This window comes from Trichomonascus vanleenenianus, assembly GCF_965637985.1.
Source record: "Trichomonascus vanleenenianus strain CLIB 3782 genome assembly, contig: TRVA0_041S, whole genome shotgun sequence".
In the NCBI taxonomy this organism is placed as follows: Eukaryota; Fungi; Ascomycota; class Dipodascomycetes; order Dipodascales; family Trichomonascaceae; genus Blastobotrys; species Blastobotrys vanleenenianus.
Window position 1 is genome coordinate 537 of NW_027481846.1, and position 22,959 is coordinate 23,495.

Here is a 22,959-nt window from a genome sequence, read left to right on the forward strand (position 1 = left end):
TGAAACCCCCCTTTTCTGGGCACTCCAGCTATAATGGATTGACAACGCTTACCATGACCTCAATTGTTGGAGCTATGAGACAACTCGCCAAAAAAGGCTTACCAAACTTGGATGCTTCAGTCCGACACAATGGAAGGATTCTGTTTAGTGTAACTTCGTTTCTGGAACCCCTCCCATTTTTTTCACTAATCGCGCGAGAGAGGTTAGCACAGGTATTCCTACTTGCCTTTATTTTGAATCCGCATCATCAAGTACCAAGTGATACATCAAGGAGATTTCTTCTCGTGTTAGCGGTAGATCATCGCTAACGAAGTCGAGCCCCTCTACTCTTCTTTTGCTGCATCACCTATAAATCAAGTACGATCCAAAATAAAATATATGCGTTTGCCCCAGATCTCACGTCCGTAGAAACAGTTACAATTACTCCTGTTCAGGCCTACATATAACACATAAAAGTCAAACTAGAAATGTGAGGCTTTTTTTCTTTTATTTGAATTTACTTCAACTCAATTGGTGCACCAGCATGCATTGAAGCCTGCCGCTTGTTAGCGTCGCAGCTAAAATAAAATATACAATCCAAAAGCCTGTGGATACCCTTAAAGCTCTCCTTTTCTTGGTTTAGGAAGAAGGCCCAAAATCGTCGTCCAAATTAGGTTGACAACGCCATTAAAAGGCACAATAAATTCCACCGGTAAAAGGCAGAACGTAATCGCTGATGCTAATGGCCAAATGACGTAACTGGCCTTTAATGTCTTCATATAGTTCTGTAGAATAATGTTAGTCCCTCGTTTTACAACCCATGTCTCATAATATAACTCACCAGACCCAGATATCGGTCCACGTTATGCCCGTCCCAGTATGCGCTGTATGATATAAACAGAAAAATTGATATTGGATTGCCAACAAACTGGTCCCAGAATATCTTGGGACCAGCAGAGGTAAAGCTGGAGTTCAATTGGTCTGTCCAAAATTTCTTTTTAGTAATCGATTAGTCCAGCCACAACAATCACAATGATTTACACTTACAGTCCATATGCCATTAACCACTCCCCATACGTAGAACTTGAGAAGGCTGGCGGGTTGCAACCTCTTTTCGATAAAGAATTGGAGTAGCCCCTGAGAGAGCCCTGCTAGCGCTGATGAAGCTACGGCACTCGCTCCAACACTACTCGCATTGTAGATATTGTCGAAAAAGAACACGCATAGCGCAACTAGTGTCAGTTGAATTGATACAACGACGACAAGCGGGATGTTTGTCAAGTCGCTCTTGGTCGGATACCAACTCCGTGTCCGAACATGACGACCAGTCTGAAGCCTGGGCGCGCGGGGACGGCCGGACTCCAAATCTATGGGCTTCTCCAAATTCATCAAAAGAGATTGCTTGTGCTGGAGGAGAGAATATTTGTCCAAAGGATTGTCGCGATTTGGTTTTGAGACGCACTTGTCTCAGTACTAAGGGGTGCTCGAAAAAAAAAGTTACACCGTGGCTTGGACATGCATGCACAATGAACATGGCATTCAGGTACACCGTATGTATACGTATGTACCCACTACACGCATACAGTGGGCCGGCTTTTCAAATGCCAAGGCTCACGGACAGGCTCATATAATTCTTATTTTCTGCGGCGTATGCGGGTAATAAAAATATGGTTATCATTTATTATTACCGTGGGTGGGGTAACCCCCTGCATATTTTAAAATCTGGAGCTACACGGTATTACAGTAATACTGCCTCGTGGAGCTGTAGTAAAAGTGACAATATCAATAGCTATTTAAATACACTATTAATCAAAAAAATACCTAGGTAGGTGATTACAATCGACCGTAAGTATCAGCGGCGGCAGGCTTGTTGTCAAGAGCCTCTTCAATTCGCTGAATAACCTCGTCAGTGAGAAGAGGCAGAACCTCATAGGCCTTTAGGTTGTTCTCGACCTGTTCTGGCTTAGATGCACCAGTAATGACAGTAGAAATGTTCTTATTCTTCAGACACCAAGCCAATGCAAGAGGGGCCATGTCAACCTTAAGGTCATCGGCAATCTGCTGGATCTTGGTGATTCGGGCGAAATTGGCTTCAGCCTTTGGTCCCTGGAATCGCTCCTTGTAGATTCGCTGAAGGACTGGGTCCTTGGAGACCTTATCGGAAGCATATCGCGACTCAGATGGCGTTCCCTTGGTGTACTTGCCGCTCAACAGACCAGTAGCGAGAGGAGAGAAGTTGGTAATGCCGTAAGAGTATTCCTTAAAAAGTGGAGCGAGCTCCTTTTCAACGATATCTCGCTCGAGCATGTTGTAAAGCGGCTGGTCAAATGCCGGTGGGATGAGGTTAAGCTTAGTAGCAATGTGATGGGCATGCTCAATTTCGTAAGCAGTCCACATGGAAGTACCCCAGTACAGAGCCTTTCCATCCTGGATAAGCTGGTTGAAGCCCCGAACAATCTCCTCCATTGGAGTCGATCGATCAGGTCGGTGAGCAAATACAAGATCGACATAGTCCAGCTGAAGTCGATCCAGTGATTCGGTCATTCCTTCGAGAAGGTGCTTTCGCGAAAGACCCCTACTGTTTACGTCCTTGCCTCCCCAGAAAAGCTTGGTAGAAACGACATACTCGGATCGCTTCCAGCCCAATTTCTTGAAAATTCGGCCCATGAGCAGCTCACAGTCGCCGTTACCATAAACCTCAGCAGCATCGAAGAAATTGACTCCCAGAGAGTAGGCTTTTTCGAAAATGGCAATTGCCTTTTCCTCTTCGATCTGGTTCGAACCGCCCATGGTGATCCATCCACCGAGGGACAGAGACGAAACTCGCAGGCCGGTTCGACCAAGGAATCGGTATTCGTCAGCTGGAACAACAGAATTAGGAGAAGTGGACATTTTTAGATACCAATTGAGTTGAAAATATGTGTGACGGGTGATTCTCTCTCCACGTTTCTATGGTGGTATTTATAATCGCGGTTGCAGCCCCTCGTCGACCGGCCTCCGACCCCCCGCCACCCCCGGCCCCTCCGCCGCCGCAATATCTAAGGCTGCAGCTTGCTGCAGCAGCGGAGTAACATAATTTATCTCCGCTAGATTTAGCGAATCGTCATCGCATTGGCTCACGGAATGCCGTTAATAATTAACCTTTTGACGCAGGCGTATTACCAATGGCAGCGCAATGTACAGAGCGTTTGACGACTTTAGTGGACGCCGGGTAATTAAAAGACTCTGTTGACGGTAAGGTTTCAACCGGCCGTTGAAACAACCATCAGTTCTTGGCACCGATTTGAAAGTTAAAATACGACTCTACGTGAAAATTATTTTGTATATTTTACTTTTTTTTTCGCCCACATTCTCCATGGAATAGGAGCAAACAGCTGTTGGATTCTGAGATTCATTATTGGAGAGTTACCATGCTTTCGAGACATGATTGACGGTAATGGAAGCCTCTCGAAGCAATACATAGATATCCATCCGTAGTAGCCAAATTATCTATCCTACTTCCCCGCTGTTATCTCCTGTATTCTTGCCTACACTCAATACCGGAGTATGCAGTAGGGCCGGAAAAATGCAGTACATATCAAATCCGAACCCAGCAATGAGGTACAATGCGGGTTAACATTAGAGACCTTATAAAATGGAGGTTTAACACCACAACACCTTCTTAATGATATATAGCTTTGACTATTTGTCACCAGCCTGAGTGAAAGTTATTGGCTTTTACTTTTGTTTTTTTCTAATCGTGCAATCCCGAGGGTCATAACGCCATTGATGCATGGACCAAAGAACATCGCTTGTAAAGAAATAAGGGCTCCGGTTGTCCGGTTACATGAGCATTCTTTTCAGGCCTATCTACGTATACCGTAATAAGGATCATAACTCCTTGAAATAACCCATTCAAGTTAAGCGATACAGAGAGAGGCATTACCTAGCTACGGTAACTTAAGTTAGGTACCGGATAGTTTCGAATTACAGAAAGACGAGGTACCTATAACGGTACAATAATTGCTAAAAGTAACAATAATGCAATGACTACTTTTACACGACTACTGCATATACACTTACCTAGATCATAGACGTATAGCATAATAATAATTTAATTCTATTACAGTACTAGCAGCTCATAGCTAGATATAGAAATTTTGCTTCGTGTAGCAGTTAAATAATACACCTGGCCATCCGTCTACCACATATACTTTTCAACCGCAGGAACGTTTCGAGCGATGACTTTTCGTATCTCATCCATAACGAGGATTCCGAAGGCCAATGGTAGAGGAATGAGCCAGAATTCGACCGGTACTGGTCGGGTATTGAAAATATTCTGGAACCAAGGCACTTCAGTGACAAAAATTGCAATTACAAAGCCCAAGCAAGCACCAAGTGGGATCCAAACGTTTCGCCTTTCCTTTCGAATCGGATCAGCCTGAAGGATACTGAGCTTTCTGTTTCTCACGGAAAGAAGATTGCCCCACTGAAGGATGACCAAGGTCACAAAGTAGACACTCTGACCAGTATAGTTGAATTCGTTCAACTGCTGCTGAGTATAGCCGTGGAAGCCGTCCGTGTAATGCTCATAAGCAAAGAAGAGGTCGCTGATAGGAATCTTCGCTGCCCTCCACATGTAAAAGAAGAACATCGCATGGGCAGTTACAGCCTCCATAGTACCGACAAATCCATAGACTTGGCCATAGATTCTGAGGTTAATAAGATGGTCCTTCTTGGCGTCACGTGGGGGCATCGACAAAAGATCAAACTCCGCTTTCTCCATGACAATTGTGAGGCACTGAGCCAAGTCGGTGAAAACGCAGATTATAATCATGAGGAAGGAGCTCAATGGCAATGGCACACCAAAGAAAACATTGATGAGGACAGGCCAGATCTCGGAGTAACTACCAGCAGGTAGAAGGTACCCAATTACCTTTTGCAGGTTCTGGAAAACAAGCCGACCCAATCGAATACCATCAACGATGGAGGAAAAGTCACCAAGAAGAATCAGGTGAGCAGCCTCTAACGCAACATCGCTACCAGATACCACGGCAATGCCGACATCTGCAGCTTTCAACGCAGGAGCGTCATTGACACCGTCACCAGTGACAGCCACAACCTCATCTCTCGATTTATAGGCTTCAACAATTCGCAGCTTCTGCTCAGGAGTGGTTCGGGAAAAAACAACTTCCTCATAGCAGCAAATGGCATCCCAGTGTTCGTCAACTGCGACTTCGAGATCTGATCCTTCAAGCACTAAACTCGTGTTGAGGAACTCTTCCTTGCGCCAAACAGCATCGGACGGTGCGTTCTGAACACGGGCCTCAACGTCGGAAAATGCATCTGGGTCATTCGAGGTAGTAATAATGCCTACCTGTCTAGCAATAGCAGCAGCTGTGAGTTTGAAATCGCCAGTGACCATGAAGAACCGTGCGCCTGCTTTCCGGCAGGAAGCAACAGTTTCAGGAATGTCTTCTCTTGGCGGGTCAATAATACCGAGCAGACCGATAATAGTCAAGTTGCAAAGGTATTCAGTGTAGCTTTCATCCTGGGGCATAACAGCGAGCTCTTTATTCTCTTGGGTGAACCGTTTCGAACAAAGTGCAATAACACGCTGCCCACTGCTAGCGAGCTTAGCCTGCGTGGCCATGATTCTTTGACGAGCGCTTTCACTGAGCGATTCGACAGCACCAGTCTCGTCGGACCAATAGCTGTCACAGTACTTCATGATAACATCTGGAGCACCCTTGCAGAAAACAACAAGATCAGATGGCTTAGTCTCGCTGTATACAGACATCATCCACTTGTTTGTTGAGTTGAAAGGGACGGTAAACACATGAGTCAGTGGGTCAAGAGGATGCTGTGAAATAACTGAGGCGAAACGCAACACAGCAGCATCCGTAGCATTACCGATGATTTCCCTCTCCGTCACTGGACGTCCAGCCGATTCTGGGTCAAACTTTGCATCGTTACACAGCAGGGATGCCTGGTGCATCATGGCGAGGCCAAGGTCTTTTTCGAGGCTAGATTCGTATGCCTCATCGCTGGTTAGACCTCTATCAGCAAAGCTGACTGACTGTACGAACATCTTGTTCTGAGTGAGGGTACCAGTCTTGTCTGAACAGAGAACAGTAACACATCCCAGAGTTTCAACCGTCGAGAGGGACTTTGGAAGGACATCTTTGGCTTTCATTCGACGAGCCACAAGCGAGAGCGTGAGCGTAACAGCCATAGGCATACCCTCTGGAATGAACGCGACAACCAAGCCCATACAATTTGACAAGATACCAGCAACGTTGATGAAGCCGGGATGGTCCTTTCGTAGCCAAACACCCCAGACAATAAGGATGATGACAATGAGGGTCAACGTCATACCGCAGATGATATAAACGAACCGCGTAATCTCACGCTGAATCAGCGTTGGTTGTTCCTTGGCATTGGAGGTCAGGATAGAAATCTTGCCAATAACGGTCCGCGAGCCAGTGAGGACAACCATACCAATTGCGCTACCGGTAGTAACATAAGTGCCCATGAGCGCAATATTCTTGGCTTCAAGGAAAGTATCCTCGACAGCTTCGGCGGTGCCTCGAATGTCTTCAGACTCGCCAGTAAGGATGGATCGATCAAACGCCAAGTCGGCTGAACCCTCAATAATTCGCATATCGGCAGGAACCTTGTCACCAGACTTGAGCTTGACGATGTCGCCGACTACAAGATCGGCAGCTGGACAGGTGGCAGTGCTCCCGTTTCGAATGACGACACAGTCAGCCGGGATGAGGTCAAGAATAGAGTGCATGACCCTGCCGGTAGACCAGTCCTCAAACGCAGAGAAAGATGCCTGAAACAGAATGACGATGAGAATAAGGATAGCGAGAGCAAGATTGGTTGGTGAGGGAGGATTACTCAGAGGCGGTCTCCAGCAGATGAAAAAGACGACCACACCAATCCAAAGAATCGAACAGAAGCCGCCAAAGATATACTTCAATAGCTTCCAGATGTATTTTGGCTTCTGCACCGACAGGACATTGGGCCCATCACGCTGCTTCCTTGTGTCAGCAACACCGTTCTCCAGGCCACGGCTAGGGTCCACATTGAAAGCCTTGCAGAGATCGCTGGCCTCTTTGGTCTGGAAGTCGAGACGGTCAAAGTAGGCCTCCTCAGCGGTGCGGCCTTCGCCTCTTTGAGACGAAGTTTCTGACCGATGAGTCTCTGAGATTTGCAGAGACAACCGTCGGTAGTTGATAACCAAGTTCGGGTCATTCGTCCGTTCACGGCGAATTGGAAATGGCTCTTCAATTCCAATGACCTTGGACTCAGGACCAGGCGGCCTAGACTCGAAGTCGGTAGAGACCGAGTCACCAGTCATCTCCTCTTCGCGACCGGAAAACCCCTTACGCTCCTCATCAGATAGCGTATCATTCTCACCAGCATCTACCACACGGGTGGCAGTAGGCGAGAGCTGGTGAGGAGCGTCAGATTGACAAGGACTATTATTGGGGTGACTAGAAATAAGGCATTGCGTTAGAACAATACAATTGCTAAATGTTATGGCAAAAAATTAACTTACACCATGGATGATAAAAGCCACTAGAAGTCGAAGTTCAGCTTAACGCTAAATGGTTATCGAACAACTGCTACTGCTGTGAGGGATTTGAAGAAGGAAGAGGACAATGATTGGCACTCAATGAGAGTAAATTAATCTACTGAAATGCGAGCTTTATATATAATTCCATCCTTCGTATGATAACCTGTGAAACCATTGGAGAGGAGTCTACGGCGAATGAGAGCGAGGAAGGTACTAGAGCATGACGTAAATACGATTTAGCGGCAACACTGTGGACTACGCCGAGGGATTCCAGAAGTGGATAAAGTTGAGCATTCAATTGATTACATTTTTTTTCATTTTGACTTATACTACCAGGGTGAAGCCAGGCAATGCTGAGGGTTAAACAACCCCCAGTACGGAAGTGCCGTATCCTCACATCGGTGCGCTCTACTGGGATTGGTTCCAGTTTGCTTCGCATTGCGTAGCGTACCAAAAAGTTTTTCCTCCCCCGTCGCGCTGAGGAGTGTCCAAAAGCAATCCGCGATAACCCTCTCTTGGCTCATTGGGCTATCGCCGCCGCAGGCCTCCCCCCTCCCCTTTGGACCGATAATCCTTCTACGCTACGAACCGCTCGATCTATCTACATAGCACTACACTGTCTCTAAAGAATGATAACTGAGAAGAGCTGTATAAGAAAGGAAATTACATACATTTCAATACATATCAATTGATGCTATTTTATCTATTTACCGGCTCACAAAAAGCCCTACGAGTGTATTCACTGGCTGCTTTTGCCCAACTGCACTCTAGAGCTGCACACCCATAGGGCAGCTGTATAACACACGAGGGAAAAAAAATCTTTCTCTGCCGTGTCGGATGCAAATTACAGGCGCTAGCTGAAACTAAGGCCCTACGACGAGACGATGCAGTTCAAATCTTCAGTGACGTATTTGACGATCACGACTCCAGCTACACGGTGGTATGCTACCAAGAAGTATGTACTCAGTGCTGACACCGGGGGCTGCACATATCTCAGTCAATCGGCCAAACCCCAATCCAGATAGCAGCCTCCTCCTATGAGAAAAATTTTGCTTGTTTCATTTCCCCCTTCTCGCCTGCTGTGCCGCTTGGACACAGCCTCAGCCTCTCCCTCTCCGGGAAACGGGGCTACATTCGGATGTTTTAATGCAGTAAGGAAGAGTAAATTAAAATAAATATCTAAATATCTTCGTAATAGTAGAGAAACGGCCAAAAAAAGCGGATTTTTTTTAATATATATTTTTTGTCTTCCTTAGAGGTAGGATTTGGGTTATTTTCCAGTGGATAGCGCTATCTGAGCTCTCACAATTCGGTCATCGAGGGGAATGGGGATATCCGCTAGCGCAGGGTGGTGACCTGTTTGGCCTTCAGGCTGGAACAATTCGAAGCCGTGCGACAAAGTGCACCGATGCGGCTGCCCACTTTCCCTGGCCAGTGCTTACTCCCTCCCAATTTACATCTGGGATTGGTCCAACCCACTGTGGATTCATCTTTACATTTTCCTACATTTATGACGTTCTAATATGCCCGCTCCCATTCTACCTGCATCAAACACGTTGATCCTTATGTCGTCAAATTAAATGTTCCTGGCTTGGCTTTATTATGACGCAGATAAAAAAAAAAGGACGGCACGAGAAGCAATACCTCATAACCGCTACAACGCGGTGTATATACGAGATAGGAGCCGTCCTCAGCGTAATGGAAGGATGTAACCAGACCATATATATGTATAGCTAGTCTAGGCTTCTCTACTGTTAGGAAATAGGTGAAGTGTTACGTAGGGCCAAAAAGAAATACACCAAGAATGCTGGCTAGCTTTTTTTTACAAACACCGTACGCAATATTTAAACAGAAGGTAAACTATTAAAGCGGATAACAACCCGAGGTGAATCCGCTGGAGAGATAAGAGGGCGTATGGAATTTCCTTTCTAGATCAGACGGGTAACGTAGCCCAATTTGAGAAGTGAACTGAGTCTGGGGGTCCTTTTTTTTTTTACAAACATGTAGAGCCGCCTCCGCAGTGTGCATTTCAGGCATGAGCGTTGCGAATGCAGATTTTTCTGTTGATACAGGTGGTTCTGTCATTGATTCGTCGATTTAGCGTCTGGGGTGGTGTAACGCATGAAACTCTATGGAGTGCAGTCTCGCCCAATCGGTGTGCACGTAAACCATACAAATGGGCAAACTCCTGCCGATGCCGCTCCTATTAACCAGGAATTTTGGGGGTTCTGTTGATTTCCACCCAATTTCCACCTAAAATTTTTTCTAGCCCTCGTAGAATATGACTTGTGTAGCTCAGTATAGGCCAATTATGAACTCTATAGTACCTCAATTCGTGTTCTTTTTCTTTGCAATTTTTATCCTACAACTTCTCCCTTTCTTAGAAGTTATTTGGCAGCTTTCAATGTTAGAACTTATTTGAAAACCGAGGACTGACTAGGGTATACGTCTTAAAAAGGAAGACTAAAGACCTATCTATAATTGATTAGAAAACTCCCTTCTTGAGCATTTGGTATATTGAATACCCGGTAGCTAATAATCTCAATTTCTTTCTCGAATATAATCCAGCAAGTTCCGAATTTTTGACGAATAAACGACTAAATAATCAATAAAGGTTCCGTAGATTCTTTCTATGGCCTGAGGCGACAGCTCATTCTACCTGGGATAACAATGGAGGTACCATATAAGAATGCCACCATTCGGTCATTGTGTCGATACTCTTGTCCATCAGCTCAACAGTCAATTTTGGCTTATCAATATTGCTAAAGTCGCTTTGGTGGTGTGAGAAAGACTTCAAAGAGGCGAATTATCTCGTGCTACAAATATGAGCGGAAGCTGATGAGAACCTTCGCAGGCTAGACAATATTAGTTTTAAACGAGTCCCCGCCCTTCTAGAGAGTAGGCAAGTGAGCTTGTAAAAAGTCGATTACCCGCCGAATGCAAGCGTCCTTCATGAACGAGAGGTCTCTGAGGAGCTCTGAGTCGACTTGAAGGGGATGGAAAGGCATCCATATCATAATGTGCTTTCATTAGCCGTAATTTCGCATTCGTCAACAGTTAGTGTTATCATTATTCATCGCTATCGCCTGCTGTTCATTCGCCCGAAGTCAACTATTTTTTTTGATGAGTTGTGCAAATAGAAATGGCTTAAACGCACAAAAGAATGGTTTAAAAAGACCGGAGTGTCGAAGATTTATATGTACCGGTACAACACACCAAGCCGGTAAGTTTAACTTAATTTTCAAAGCTTAGCAGAGAGAATACTGAATTCTCTATTTATGGTTTAATTGATCACCTTTGACAAAGAAGCAGACTACCGGCAATAGCTCTAATCGGAGTAAGAAACATCTCCAGCATGGAACGTTTTAGGGGCAATAACTAGAAAAAAATAGTTCCGCTCGCAGCGTGAGGAGGACCACACACAAAGGAGTACGTCAATTTCCCCTGGCCTCTCTAAATAAGGGCGACGAGAGTACTACTTGGTACCTTCCCCGGTAGTAAAAATATAAGAAGCTCATCCGTAGGCTAAAAGCGGAGACACTGGATACCGAATATCCAAGGAGGATCTACCGAGACGATATAAACAAAATTCGAAAACTATATTACAGATAAAAAAAAATAGCCAGCCATTGGACACATTGCATTTGGTAAACACATTATAGCTTTTGTCGCTATGTCTATGAAGTCGGAAAGTCGGAAAGTCGGGAGACCGTGCGCAAGCACTGTGGTACGGAACGCCTAAACTTTTCAGGTTTCGAGACTGTACTGATTCAGAGCACTGGAATTGAATTGAAAGGACGGAATGGCTCCGAAGAAAGAGAAAGGGAAGAAAGGCGGAGTCGTCACTGAGGAATCGCTCCAGGCTGTGGTTCTGACCGACTCTTACCAGACTCGGTTCATGCCGCTTGCCGAAGAGACCCCCAGATGTCTCCTGCCTTTGGCGAACACGCCGCTGATCGAGTACACCCTCGAGTTCCTGGCCACCACGGGTGTCGACGAGGTTTACGTCATGTGCTGTGCCCATGCCGACATGATTGAGGAGTACATTAAAGACTCGCGATGGGGCGGACACGATGCTCCATTCACTATTCACATCGTGCCCTCGCCAGAGTCCCAGTCAGTTGGCGACGTGATGCGGGATTTGGATACTAAAGGTGTCATCAAGAAGGATTTCCTACTTATCAGTGGCGACGTTGTGTGCAACATCGACTTCCGAAAGGTGCTGGAGGCACACAATGCGCGAAAGCAGACGGACCGGAACGCAATCATGACAATGGTTCTGCGAGAATCGACAGGATTGCACAGAACTAGACCTCGAAATAGCCCTGGCCTGTTTGTACTTGATGATAAGACTGGTCGGTGTCTTCGGTACGAGGCTCCCGGTTCTAATGTGGCCGACATTGCACTAGATGCTGAGGTGCTGGCGGAGCACGAGTCTGTTTCGTTCCGAAACGATCTCATCGACTGTCAAATTGATATCTGCACTAACGATGTTCCGGCATTGTTCCAGGAGAATTTTGACTACGAATTTATCCGATCTCAGTTCGTCAAGGGCATTTTGACCTCTGATCTGCTGGGCAAGACCATCTATGCGCATATCATCAGCGACAAGTACGCGGCGCGAGTTCAGTCTCAGCAGACCTACGATGCCATTAGTAAGGATATCATCTCGCGGTTCGCATATCCAATTGCTCCCGACTCTAATCTGCTCGACGACCAGACGTATTCGTACCAGCGGGGCCACATCTACAAGGAGAACGAAGTTGTTCTTGCGCAGTCATGCCATCTAGAGTCCTGCTGCGTTATTGGCCAGAAGACTTTCATTGGTGAAAAGACGCGTATTTCCAAGAGCACAGTGGGACGTGGATGCAGGATTGGCAACAACGTTGTTCTCCAGGGCGCATACATCTGGGACAACGTCGTGATCGAGGATAACGTCACTATCACCGACTCTATTGTCGCGAGCAACGCTGTTATCAAGTCCGGTGCTGTGATTGAGCCCGGAGCCATAATCTCCTATGGCGTGACTATTGGTCAGGGCAAGACCATCCCCGGCACTGCCAAGATCACTACTAAGAAGCTGCAGTTTGACTCGGATAGCGAGTCTGAAAGTGACTCTGATTCTTCGTCGCGGCCGCGGAGAAGCGTTGGCGTCAAGAATCTTGTTAATGACGTTGTCGGTGAGGACGGATATGGCTATGTTTATTACGATAGTGACTTTGCATCTGGAGAGTCTCATGCCAGTATCCCTGGCCTTGTTTACAACATGGGCCATCTTAACATTTCAGACTCGTCGATTGTGTCGACAGTACAGCAGCGTGCTACGGCGGGCCACGGACGACACCGAAGAACGACCAGCAAGGGAGTCATCCAACTGGAATCCGAGTCCGAGGAGGAAGAGGAAGAAGACGAGAGCTTTATTTCTGAGGCGATGGCAACTATCGAGCGATCTATTACCGAGAACCACACGGTCGATGTTGCTATGCTTGAGCTGAAGACGTTGCGAATGACGATGAATGCTTCGCCAGACGACGTCCGGGTAGCTCTCATGGGAGCCCTGGTTAAGCACATCATCAACCTTATCAATGTCGACGCCATGTCGCCCAAGGCTGCAGCTCGGTCTGTCTTCACTCATTGGAAGCAGCTTATCGCGCGTCAGATTTTCGACTTGGTTGACCAGGTGCATCTCATTTCGGCGCTCCAGCGGGAGTGTGCCAAGAGGCCACAGGGTGGGGCTATTTTCCTGTTTTCGGTTGAAGCTCTGTATGATGAAGACGTTTTGGATGAGGATTATATTAGACAATGGTATTCTTCTGCTGAATCGGAGGAGTCTGCTAAGCTGAAGGAGATCAAGAGCGGCTTCAAGGTATTTATGGACTTCCTTAACCAAGAGAGCGATGAAGAATCCGACTCAGACGATGATGATGATGACGAGTAAAGCGGAAACGGCGACGTATTTCGATAACCTTTTGATAATGTACAGACAAAACAAGAAGACTCCTAACGTATTCTTTGGTAATTCCACGGATTCACTACAGACTACGCATTAAGAGTTAATGCGTCTTAGAAGCCTCTGAAAATATGCTGCCATAGCCAATTTTCAGATCCAAAGGTGGTAGGCTAGTCAATTGAACTACGTAAAAGCAGAAAGATAATTTGTTGAGCAAAGGAGATGTATTTTTTCATCCTTATCTGCGCAAGCTACCGATAACTAAAGATTTCGGCGCTACAGTACTAGGGTAATTGTTTTCGTGGTACAACATTTGCTTTGTATTTGCTCTTTTCCGCAAATATTATTTAATGTCCCTTTCCCCCCCTCTTACCCGAGTTTTTCTGTCATCCCATGTATCACTTTAAATTTAAGATTGACTAACAACATTATGTACTGCAGTATATTAATACTAAACGGTGACAATACAGTTATCGGTAAGCTTCAACTGCCCAGATCACCTGTTTAGTCCCCAATTCCAAAGTACCCCACAACTGCCAACGACTGACCGACTGAATTCGTATTTCTAGTTGGCTAATAAGGATCCAAAGAGGACCCCACGCTGAGACACGCGCCGCATGCGGCTCATCATATATTGTACATCACTTAAGTGTCAAACACGGCTGTTTCAGATGACCTGTGTCAGGTGGGAATGGAGGATGTTAGGCGACACTAAGACAGCGGCAGGACAGCAGCAGGCCTGCCAGGTGATGAGAATTCGACATGTCGACTTGAACAATTCTGTGCCAAGAAGCAGGAAAAAATGTCGCAGGAAAGGGCGGAGGGAGGAGGCGCAAAAAAAGGATCGACAGCAGCCAACGTATCCTATTTTCGTCTGCGCGGCTGACGAAGCATGCGCGAGGTCCCAAATCCTCTCCTCTTACCCTCTTTCCCCTGCTTTTTACAGATTCACTCCGAGTGGTTGACCAGCCAGGGAAAGAGAGTTTCTCCTAAGTCAGAGAAAGTTTGTCGAACAGGAGCCCTACGCATTGCAGAAGGAAAAATAGGGGGAGGATTGACTAAGATATATCGCGACAGTAGAGGCCATCAAGGTGCGTATAGTAGTGACAGGAGAGGTTTGAGACAGTGTGAGTGCTAACCGGCGATTGAAGGAATGACAGGCCTGAGATGACAGAAAAGGTGCTTACACGTAGAGGAAGCGGTAGCTCTGTTAGTAGCACGGAGCTACTAGTGGGTCCACCTTTGCGGAGGCCTCGGGCTATTCAACTGCCACCAGCCGGAGCAAATGTCGGGCCAATGACCTCGCCATCGCTGCTACTATCACCTACTTCAGGCCCGCCAAGCTATTTCACTGGCGGCGGTGTGACGCGGTCGCGGGCCTCAAGCACATCGTCAAACATGAACTACCGCCCGTTGATTCAAGAGGAGGAGGGAGAATTCCTCTCAGACTTTACTCCCACGCATGAGAACGGGTGCTCGTATTTTGGATCCACGGACCGCGAGCCCATGCCGCCAAAGGTCCCCGGATTTGGAGAACTCCATCCGATATACCCGCACTACGTAAACTCTGTGAGCATGTATCGTACCCACCGGCTCGATTCGCAGGAGCCGGTGCTGATAAAAGTTTCGACTAAAGGGTCGCTCGAGGATCTTACTCGCATTAGACATGAGTGGAGCATGGTGTATCCACAGAGTCAGAGCGCCGATGACGACCGCAAAACCGAGGTACGCCATAAGGTGTTCAATTTCCCCGTGATCGACCGGGTCCAGGGCATCCTACGGCCGGAGGAGTGCATTCGCATTGGCTCCAACCCGGCTCGCGTAGTGCTCGTATACCCCAATAGCAACAATCTCGTCACGCTAAGGGAGCGGTATATATCGGCATTGCCAGAGGAGGAATGTACCGCCTCCAAGAAACGACCCAATATCACGATAGACACCGGGATTGCTATAGGCGAGGGCAGCAACAATTGCATGGAAGCAAATGGCAACTGCGCTACGGCGGCTAATAGCGTAAGTCCGACGACCTCTACGACAGTGATATTAGAAGGTAAGATCCCTTCCAATACGTCTCCGAACGCCATTCGGCGGTCGAGCGCTGAGGTCAAGGATATCCTGCGCATCATGATCCAAGTTACCAAAACAATTGCAAAGCTGCATAAGCATAATGTCACACACAACGGCCTGACCTCTTCGACGATATTCGTAGACGAGCATGGAAATCCGTATATCTCTGGCTGGGATTTCAGCTTTCCCATTCGAGCAGAGGACACCAGCAGAGGGTATAGGAAAACCCACTTGAAGCAGATTGCCGACTGTATGGGATATGTTTCGCCCGAGACTACCGGTCTAATTAACCGGCTGGTTGATTTCAGGGCAGATTTTTACTCAATTGGATGCATCCTCTACGAATTGTTGCTCGGTTTCCTGCCCTTCAGGTCTACAGATCCCAGTGAGCTTTCACATATGCATGTGCTGCGAACGCCGGTGGCTCCGTCGCTGTTAGCATCATGGATCCCAGGCTCGCTGAGTCAGGTCGTAATGAAGTTGCTTGAGAAAAATGCCGATGAGCGATACCAGTCAGCGCGCCTTGTGGTGTCGGATTTGGAACTCATTTTAGCTGGGCTCGAGCGAGACCAAAACTTTGACGATGAGGACTTCGAGCCAGCATCTGAGATGACGGTATCGCCAGTTTTCATGGTACCACAGCTCATCTATGGCCGTGAAATGGAACTTTCAGTACTCCACTCATCTTACCAGCGTAATGAGAAAGACGGTTTCCAATTCGTGTTCTGTCTCGGCGAGCCAGGGTCTGGTAAGTCGAGGCTTATCAACGAGCTTGAGCGATCGTCCATCTCCAGAAACACTTTCTTCTGCGTTTCCAAGTTCGACCAGTATCAGCGAGGTGCGCCTTTTTACAGTATTGTGACGGTGCTCAAGGATATTGTACACCAAATTCTCTCAGGGTCTATGCATTCCATCACGCAATGGCGTGATAACATTATTTCTAATCTCAAGGTCGACCTTTCCGTGTTGTTTGGACCTATTCCTGAGCTCAAGGAGCTTCTAGGATACGAATACCTCAAATTACTTCCCAAGTCGCAGCCAATGGGCCCAGTGCCAAAGGAAATGAGGTTCAAGTTCGTCGTCAAGAGCCTGTTTTGTCTCTTCGGTGCGCAAGGATTAACTGTGTTCCTAGACGATATCCAGTGGTGTCCCTATACCGAGCTATCATTGTTCAGAGAACTTACAACTTTTGCAATTGAGAAGTTCGCTGGAGAAATCCACATCACATTCGTGTGTGCTTCGACGAGAGACAACAAGTCTCGCTATCAGAGTCTTGTACGACTGGCCACGGATCTCAATGTCAAGTATGAGCATGTTAATCTATCGCCACTTTCGTTTGAAGCAGTCCGCGAGCTAGTTAACGACACTTTGGGACCGCCAATGATTAAAAACCACCGGAAAAAGAATGGGCTGTTCGGACGTCAACGCAGCCGTACTGCGGATGCCACGGGCATTGCCTCATATCCGCAATCTGCTGCATCAACGTCTCCGCAAGCATTCACTCCAGGAGCAATCTCACAAACTACGGGAGTTCCTCATGAAAGTCCCACGCTTCTGGCATCCCCCGTCGATCCGCAAGTGCAAAGCCTGACGGAAACAGTATACCAAGTGACAAACGGAAACCCGCTGTTCATAACGCTACTTCTGAAGTATCTGTATTATGAACAGTATATATTCTATGACGACGAAAATAGGATTACCAGCGCGAAGTGGCGAGTTGACTTTGACCGGCTGAGCGTGTCTGTTATCCCCAAGTCGGTGACAGACGTTGTTATCACCATGATGAAGAAGTTGCCAAAGCAAACTGTACGTATTCTACGTTATGCTGCATGCATTTGCAGCAATACGTTTACGCTCGAGGACCTGGCAGTTGGTGCCAATGTCTCATTCTCAGAGGCGGCAAACGCCCTCCATTATGCGCTTGACTTTCAGCTCATTCTGCCAATAACAATTCACTACAAATTCCCCTTCCTGGATCCAGTTGGTAGCACGAACATCGAGTTGTATGACGATGAAATTCGAAGGGTTGCTGCCGAATCCACATACCGGTTTTACCACGACCTGGTCCAGCAGGCGGTATACTCCTTGCTGGATGAGCGAGAAGCTCTTGAAGTGCACAGATCGATCGGTATGAGGTTGCTGGGGGAGGATCCGGATATGCCCAAGTCTACGCAGAAAGTAATTGAGATTGCGAATCAGATGAAGATTGCGGTGGCTATTGTGCGGGAGGACGAAAAGGAACAGTACATTGACCTTAATGTCCGGGCTGGAAATGTAGTTTACGGCATGTCTGACTTCGACATGGCGTACGGCTACTTCAACACGGCGAGGAGTCTTTTGCCGCCGGATTATCACAAGTCAATGCCCGACGTGTCGAAAGAAATATTCCTCAACCTGACTGAATTACAGTATAACAGGAAGAACTACGACGACTGTCTCGAGCTCGTCAACTCAGTCTTCCAGGAGTTCCCCACTGACCTCGACAAGGCAGCGCTGCTACGTACCAAAACGAAGGCGCTGTACGGCCTCTGTCGGACGGATGAAGCAATAAAGACCGGATTGGAAGCGCTCAAGCTGCTGGGATTCAATATCGAGGAGTCGGAAGGATGGAATAAGGAATACCATGAGAGCCTACGGCCGCGAATTCCAATATCGGTGTCTGAGATCAGAGAACTTGTGCATCTCAAGTCGACTGAGGACCCAAGGTTCTTGCTTCTACACGAAGTCATTTCTATCATTACTATTCCTGTTATCCTTTCATCTAGGCGACATCTCTTCCGGTCACTCGTGTACACGTCGATAGTGGCCTTTTTAGATCATGGATCATCGGCGTCATGCTCGTTCAGCTTGCTTTCCCTCGCATCCCTATTCCAAGGGGATGGCGGTAATGCGAACTTGATTCGAGCTTATGAATATTCCAAGCTTGCAATCGTCACACTTGATAGTGACTCTGCGGTGGGGATGGACTTTGGGATTAATATTTATGAGTATTATGCACTTACTCTTGCTATTTATTTTGAACCGTTATCTGAGGTGATCAGGTAAGTACTGCGCATGTGGGCAGCCAAGAGATTGTTACTAACACCGGGAAATAGGTATTATGATCTTGTTCTTTCGTCTGGCCAGACTTTTGAGGACCATTGCGGCATGTTGAGTTTGTCTTAGTAAGTGTATTTTTTTTGCTATCTGATGGTAAGGTGATGGTATATTGACGGTCCGCTAACGATTCTAGTGATTTGCGTCCACTTTGTAAATTTTTGGCTGGTGAGCCACTGTCTCGAGTGTTTGAGTATTTCCGACGAATCAAGCCAGTATCGTTACAACCAGGTGATGATACTGGCGAGTTGTGGATCCAGCTGCATACTCAGGGCATGTGCAACATGATGGGGAATGGTAATGTCGATCCGTCGAATCTAGAGGGAGCGTATTTTGGCGACAGGGCTACCGTGAGAAAGGTTCTTGAGAGCTCGAGCACGGAACTGAAGTATGCATATTACGTGCTCAAGCTCACTCTTGCGGTTATTTATCGGTACAGGTACATCGCAGCTGATATCATCTGCAATGATTTACCCAAGCTGATTTCTCAGGTGCCCGTTACCGTTTATCACGTTGTCGTGACGTTTTATGGCGCACTGGCAATTATTGATAAGACCGGCACCAGAACGGAGGCGGAAAGTGAGCTTCTGAATGGTTTTGTACAGGATTTGGAAGATTGGTCGCGTACATGTCCCGCAATGTTCCTCCACAAGTACCTTCTCGTAAAGGCAGAGATGAACCGTAACACGTGCAACAGCATCATCACACTTGATACCTATGAGGACGCAATCAAAGGTGCACTCAGTGAGGGATTTATTCAGGAAGCTGCGATTATCAACGAACGGTGCGGGTATCATCTTCAGTATCATTCTAAGAAGCGAAGTCTGACGTACCTCAAGGAGGCATGCCGGCTGTACACGCTCTGGGGTGCCCAGAAGAAGATCACTCAGATTACCACCAAGTATCCTGAACTGCTGGCAACGGGTTACGATATCTCGCGACTCAGTCTCTCTTCGACGGAGCTTACTGGAGCCGGTAGTGGTGGTACCAGTGGTGGCGGCGGTTCTGGTGCTACAGCAAGTGGGGGAGGTCTACTACAGGATATCCTCCAGCGGCCATCGCTTAGCAGCAACAACGTTGTGGTGCAGAACTCGTCACCACTGCGGTGGATTCTTTCTAATCTATTCCGTGAGACACTGGATGATGGCACGAATATTGATGACCGGAACCACCACCGTTCTTCGGCGCACGGTATCCATAGCGATACGACTGGCGACGGGTACTCTGTTTCCAGTAACCAGGGAGGCAACAAACAAGGAGGTCAAGACTTTGAGCTCAAGACTGCGCTTCAGGCGTGCTTGGAGATTTCCGAGTCAATTGACATGAACGCCATCATTGTCAAGCTTGTAGAGAGTGTCATGAAGACATCGGGCGCCGACTACTGTGTCTACATTTCATATGACGATGACAATGAGCTTTACGTTGACTCTATTGGCATGCTCAATGGAGTCAATATCATGGCACATGAGGCATTGTTTGCTCGGAATGATGTTGCTCCGTTGATGCTGGTCCAGCAAGTGATCACGACCGGTTCTTCGGTGGTGCGAGGGTCTGACGCGAAGCGGTTCGATACTGTGTACGGCCGGGACCACTACTTCCACACGCGACACTCGCAGTCCGTACTTTGCATGCCGATTCAGAACCAGATCAAGGTCATTGGTGCGCTTTATATGGAGCACCAGAGCTTGTCGACGGTCTTTTCGCTTCCGCGAATTGAATTGATTGGTCTGTTGAGCACTCAGGCGGCGGTATCGATTGAGAAATCGCGGCTTTACCACCAGATGGACCTCGCCAAGAAGACTGCCGAGGAAGCGACGGCCGAAAAAGCAAGCTTCCTTGCCAACATGTCGCACGAGATTCGAACTCCTTTCAATGCGCTGTTGTCGTGTTCGATTTTCCTTCTTGACACCGAGCTCAGCGAGATGCAGCGAGAGTACGTGGAGACCATTCGAAGCTCTGCCGTTCTTACGCTGAACATCATTGACGCTATTCTCGCCTTCTCAAAAATTGAGCACGGCTCGATTACCCTGGATAATTCTCCGTTCTCGCTACGAGAGTGTGTTGAAAGCGCCATCCAGCTCGTTGCCGAACCAGCGGCGACGAAGGACCTCGAGTTGGTGCATCTCAACAAGTGTGGTGAAATCGATACAATTTACGGCGACGTTACGCGAGTGCGGCAGATCATTATCAACCTGGTTGGCAATGCCGTGAAGTTCACGTCCAAGGGCCACATTATTGTCGAGACTACTGCCGAGAAGGTTTCGTCGGACAACCGGTACGAGTTTGTTATTTCGGTGACGGATACGGGCATTGGCATCCCCAAGAACGCGCGGAACAAGATATTCCGAGCGTTCAGCCAAGTCGACGGGTCGTCGCGGAGAGTGTATGGCGGGTCCGGACTGGGCCTGGCGATCTCCAAGAAGCTAGCCGAGCTCATGGGCGGCAGTCTCACCTTTGAGAGTAAAGAAGGAGTCGGCACGACATTCTGGTTCAGTCTTGTCGTCATGGCCCAGAAACCGAGCTCGCGAGAAGAGATGCGCATGTACCAGGGCAAGCGGTGCCTCATTGCTGATCACCACCAGACAGCCAAGGAGTCTCTCCAGACGGAGGTGGAGCGGCTTGGGTTTGCTGTGGATCTGTGCAGCTCGAGTCGCGAGGCAGCGGAGATCGTGCGGCGGTACGATCCGGGGTACTACTCGTTGGTGTTCCTCGACTCGAAGCTCATGGAGCACGAGACGTGCGAGGAGAGCAAGCTTATCAAGACACACTCACGGCGGACGCAGGTCGTGTACATGACGATTTTCGGGTCTGCTCTTCCCGATAACACTGAGGATAAGGGCATATCGGCGATTCTGATGCGGCCTGTACAGCGGTCGCGGCTGCACCAGATTATCCGCAAGGTATTACATTCTTCGGTCAACATCCAGTCGCAGGTCAAGAGCGCGGCTACGACGTTTGACAAGGGCATTATTCAGACGCTGGCCATCCGGCACCCGCTCAAGATTCTGCTGGCTGAGGACAACCCGATCAACACGCGAGTCGCACTGCAGCATCTCAAGCGAATGGGGTACAATGCCGACCACGCCAAGGACGGAGTCGAGGTGCTGGACATGTGTGAGCGCGAGCTGGTCGAGGGCCGGCCCATGTACGATGTCATTCTGATGGACATCCAAATGCCCAACAAGGACGGAATTGCTGCATCGCAGGAGCTGTTTGAAAAGTACGACGCGCGAACGCGTCCTTCGGTTATTGCACTCACGGCGAATGCTGCGGGCGAGGACCGGCAGAAGTGCCTCGACAATGGCATGGTGAATTATATTGCCAAGCCTATTTTGCCTACCGATCTTGCGGCGGTTCTCATGGGCGTCAAGCCACTCAAGGAGATGAAGTGACGATCTACCCTGCACTCAAGGAGACGAACGATCTACGACTACAATTAATTGGTAAAATTTGTATATTATAGATGCTATTTATGTTGTTATTACGGTTGTCTGCGGTTCTTAGGCTCAATTATACATGTTTTGAGACTCATGGGCTCCATGAGAGAGAGATCTCGAGATGCAATGAGGCTCATGGAGTCCAAGATACAGTTACCCAGAGTCAAGAGGCTCACAGGCTCAATGCTACAAGTGGATACAGAAGCTCATGGGGCACAATGATACAGAGGGACTTAAGAATACCGGGAATCATGGGCTCAATTTGATAGTGGTGGACACAGAGACTCAAGGGGTGGTAGTCAGGGGCATACTAGTCAGAGGAAAAGAAAAGGTAAAGAGTACTTAATTTGGCAATTTGTATAAGTACAGTATATCATAAATACCATTTATGTTGCTACTGCAGTTGGCTGAACATTTGGCTCCATGGGCCTCAGTATGATGGCGGTGGATCAGGGACCCAAGAAGGGTAACCGAGTTAACTAAAAGCACAATAATGAAGAAAAGAGGAGAAAAACACGGCGTATATTGTCTATTTTTGTTCTTCTATTACAATTGGCTGCGGCTCATGGGGCTCAATATGGTGTATACCCAGGGGCATTCAAATCAGTCAGGGGAAAAGAGGAGGTGAAAAAAGGGGGAAGGTGAGGCATACCCTCCCAAAGTGCAGCGCGCCAAAGCCCACAAAAAAAAAGCCGCGCCATTTCGACACCTTTCCCACCAGCGAGGCGTTTAGACCCAAGCAGCCCCCCAAGTGAGAGCTTTTTTGATTAGACCCCCGTTTAGTCCTTTCTTTGGAGAAGAAGTTACCGAGTTGACCAAGCGGTTTTGATCTGAGAGGCGAAATTGACCTGATTTACGCGACA

At 47.8% G+C, this 22,959-nt stretch overlaps 5 protein-coding genes across 5 annotated transcripts; 2 read left to right on the forward strand and 3 right to left on the reverse strand.

The window, feature by feature from the left end:
- Window positions 1-596: 596 nt before the first annotated feature.
- Window positions 597-1,368, reverse strand: TRVA0_041S00100 (Mpv17/PMP22 family protein; the record flags this gene model as incomplete). The annotated part of the gene is made up of 3 exons (XM_076686617.1): window positions 597-764; window positions 821-973; window positions 1,027-1,368. 3 exons carry the CDS (start codon window positions 1,366-1,368, stop codon window positions 597-599), a joined length of 663 nt encoding a protein of 220 aa, XP_076539091.1.
- A 444-nt stretch (window positions 1,369-1,812) lies between these two features.
- On the reverse strand, window positions 1,813-2,871 carry AAD16 (putative aryl-alcohol dehydrogenase Aad16p; the record flags this gene model as incomplete). The annotated part of the gene is made up of 1 exon (XM_076686618.1): window positions 1,813-2,871. One exon carries the CDS (start codon window positions 2,869-2,871, stop codon window positions 1,813-1,815), a length of 1,059 nt encoding a protein of 352 aa, XP_076539092.1.
- Window positions 2,872-4,159: 1,288 nt separating this feature from the next.
- Window positions 4,160-7,327, reverse strand: PMR1 (cation-translocating P-type ATPase; the record flags this gene model as incomplete). The annotated part of the gene is made up of 1 exon (XM_076686619.1): window positions 4,160-7,327. The coding sequence occupies one exon, from the start codon at window positions 7,325-7,327 to the stop codon at window positions 4,160-4,162; it is 3,168 nt and encodes a 1,055-aa protein (XP_076539093.1).
- Window positions 7,328-11,348: 4,021 nt separating this feature from the next.
- GCD6 (translation initiation factor eIF2B catalytic subunit epsilon) lies at window positions 11,349-13,484 on the forward strand (the record flags this gene model as incomplete). Its single annotated transcript, XM_076686620.1, has 1 exon — window positions 11,349-13,484. The coding sequence occupies one exon, from the start codon at window positions 11,349-11,351 to the stop codon at window positions 13,482-13,484; it is 2,136 nt and encodes a 711-aa protein (XP_076539094.1).
- Window positions 13,485-14,451: 967 nt separating this feature from the next.
- TRVA0_041S00188 (uncharacterized protein) lies at window positions 14,452-22,051 on the forward strand (the record flags this gene model as incomplete). Its single annotated transcript, XM_076686621.1, has 4 exons — window positions 14,452-14,587; window positions 14,648-18,604; window positions 18,659-18,727; window positions 18,796-22,051. Exons 2-4 carry the CDS (start codon window positions 14,664-14,666, stop codon window positions 22,049-22,051), a joined length of 7,266 nt encoding a protein of 2,421 aa, XP_076539095.1. The 5' UTR covers window positions 14,452-14,587; window positions 14,648-14,663.
- Between the last annotated feature and the right edge of the window lie 908 nt (window positions 22,052-22,959).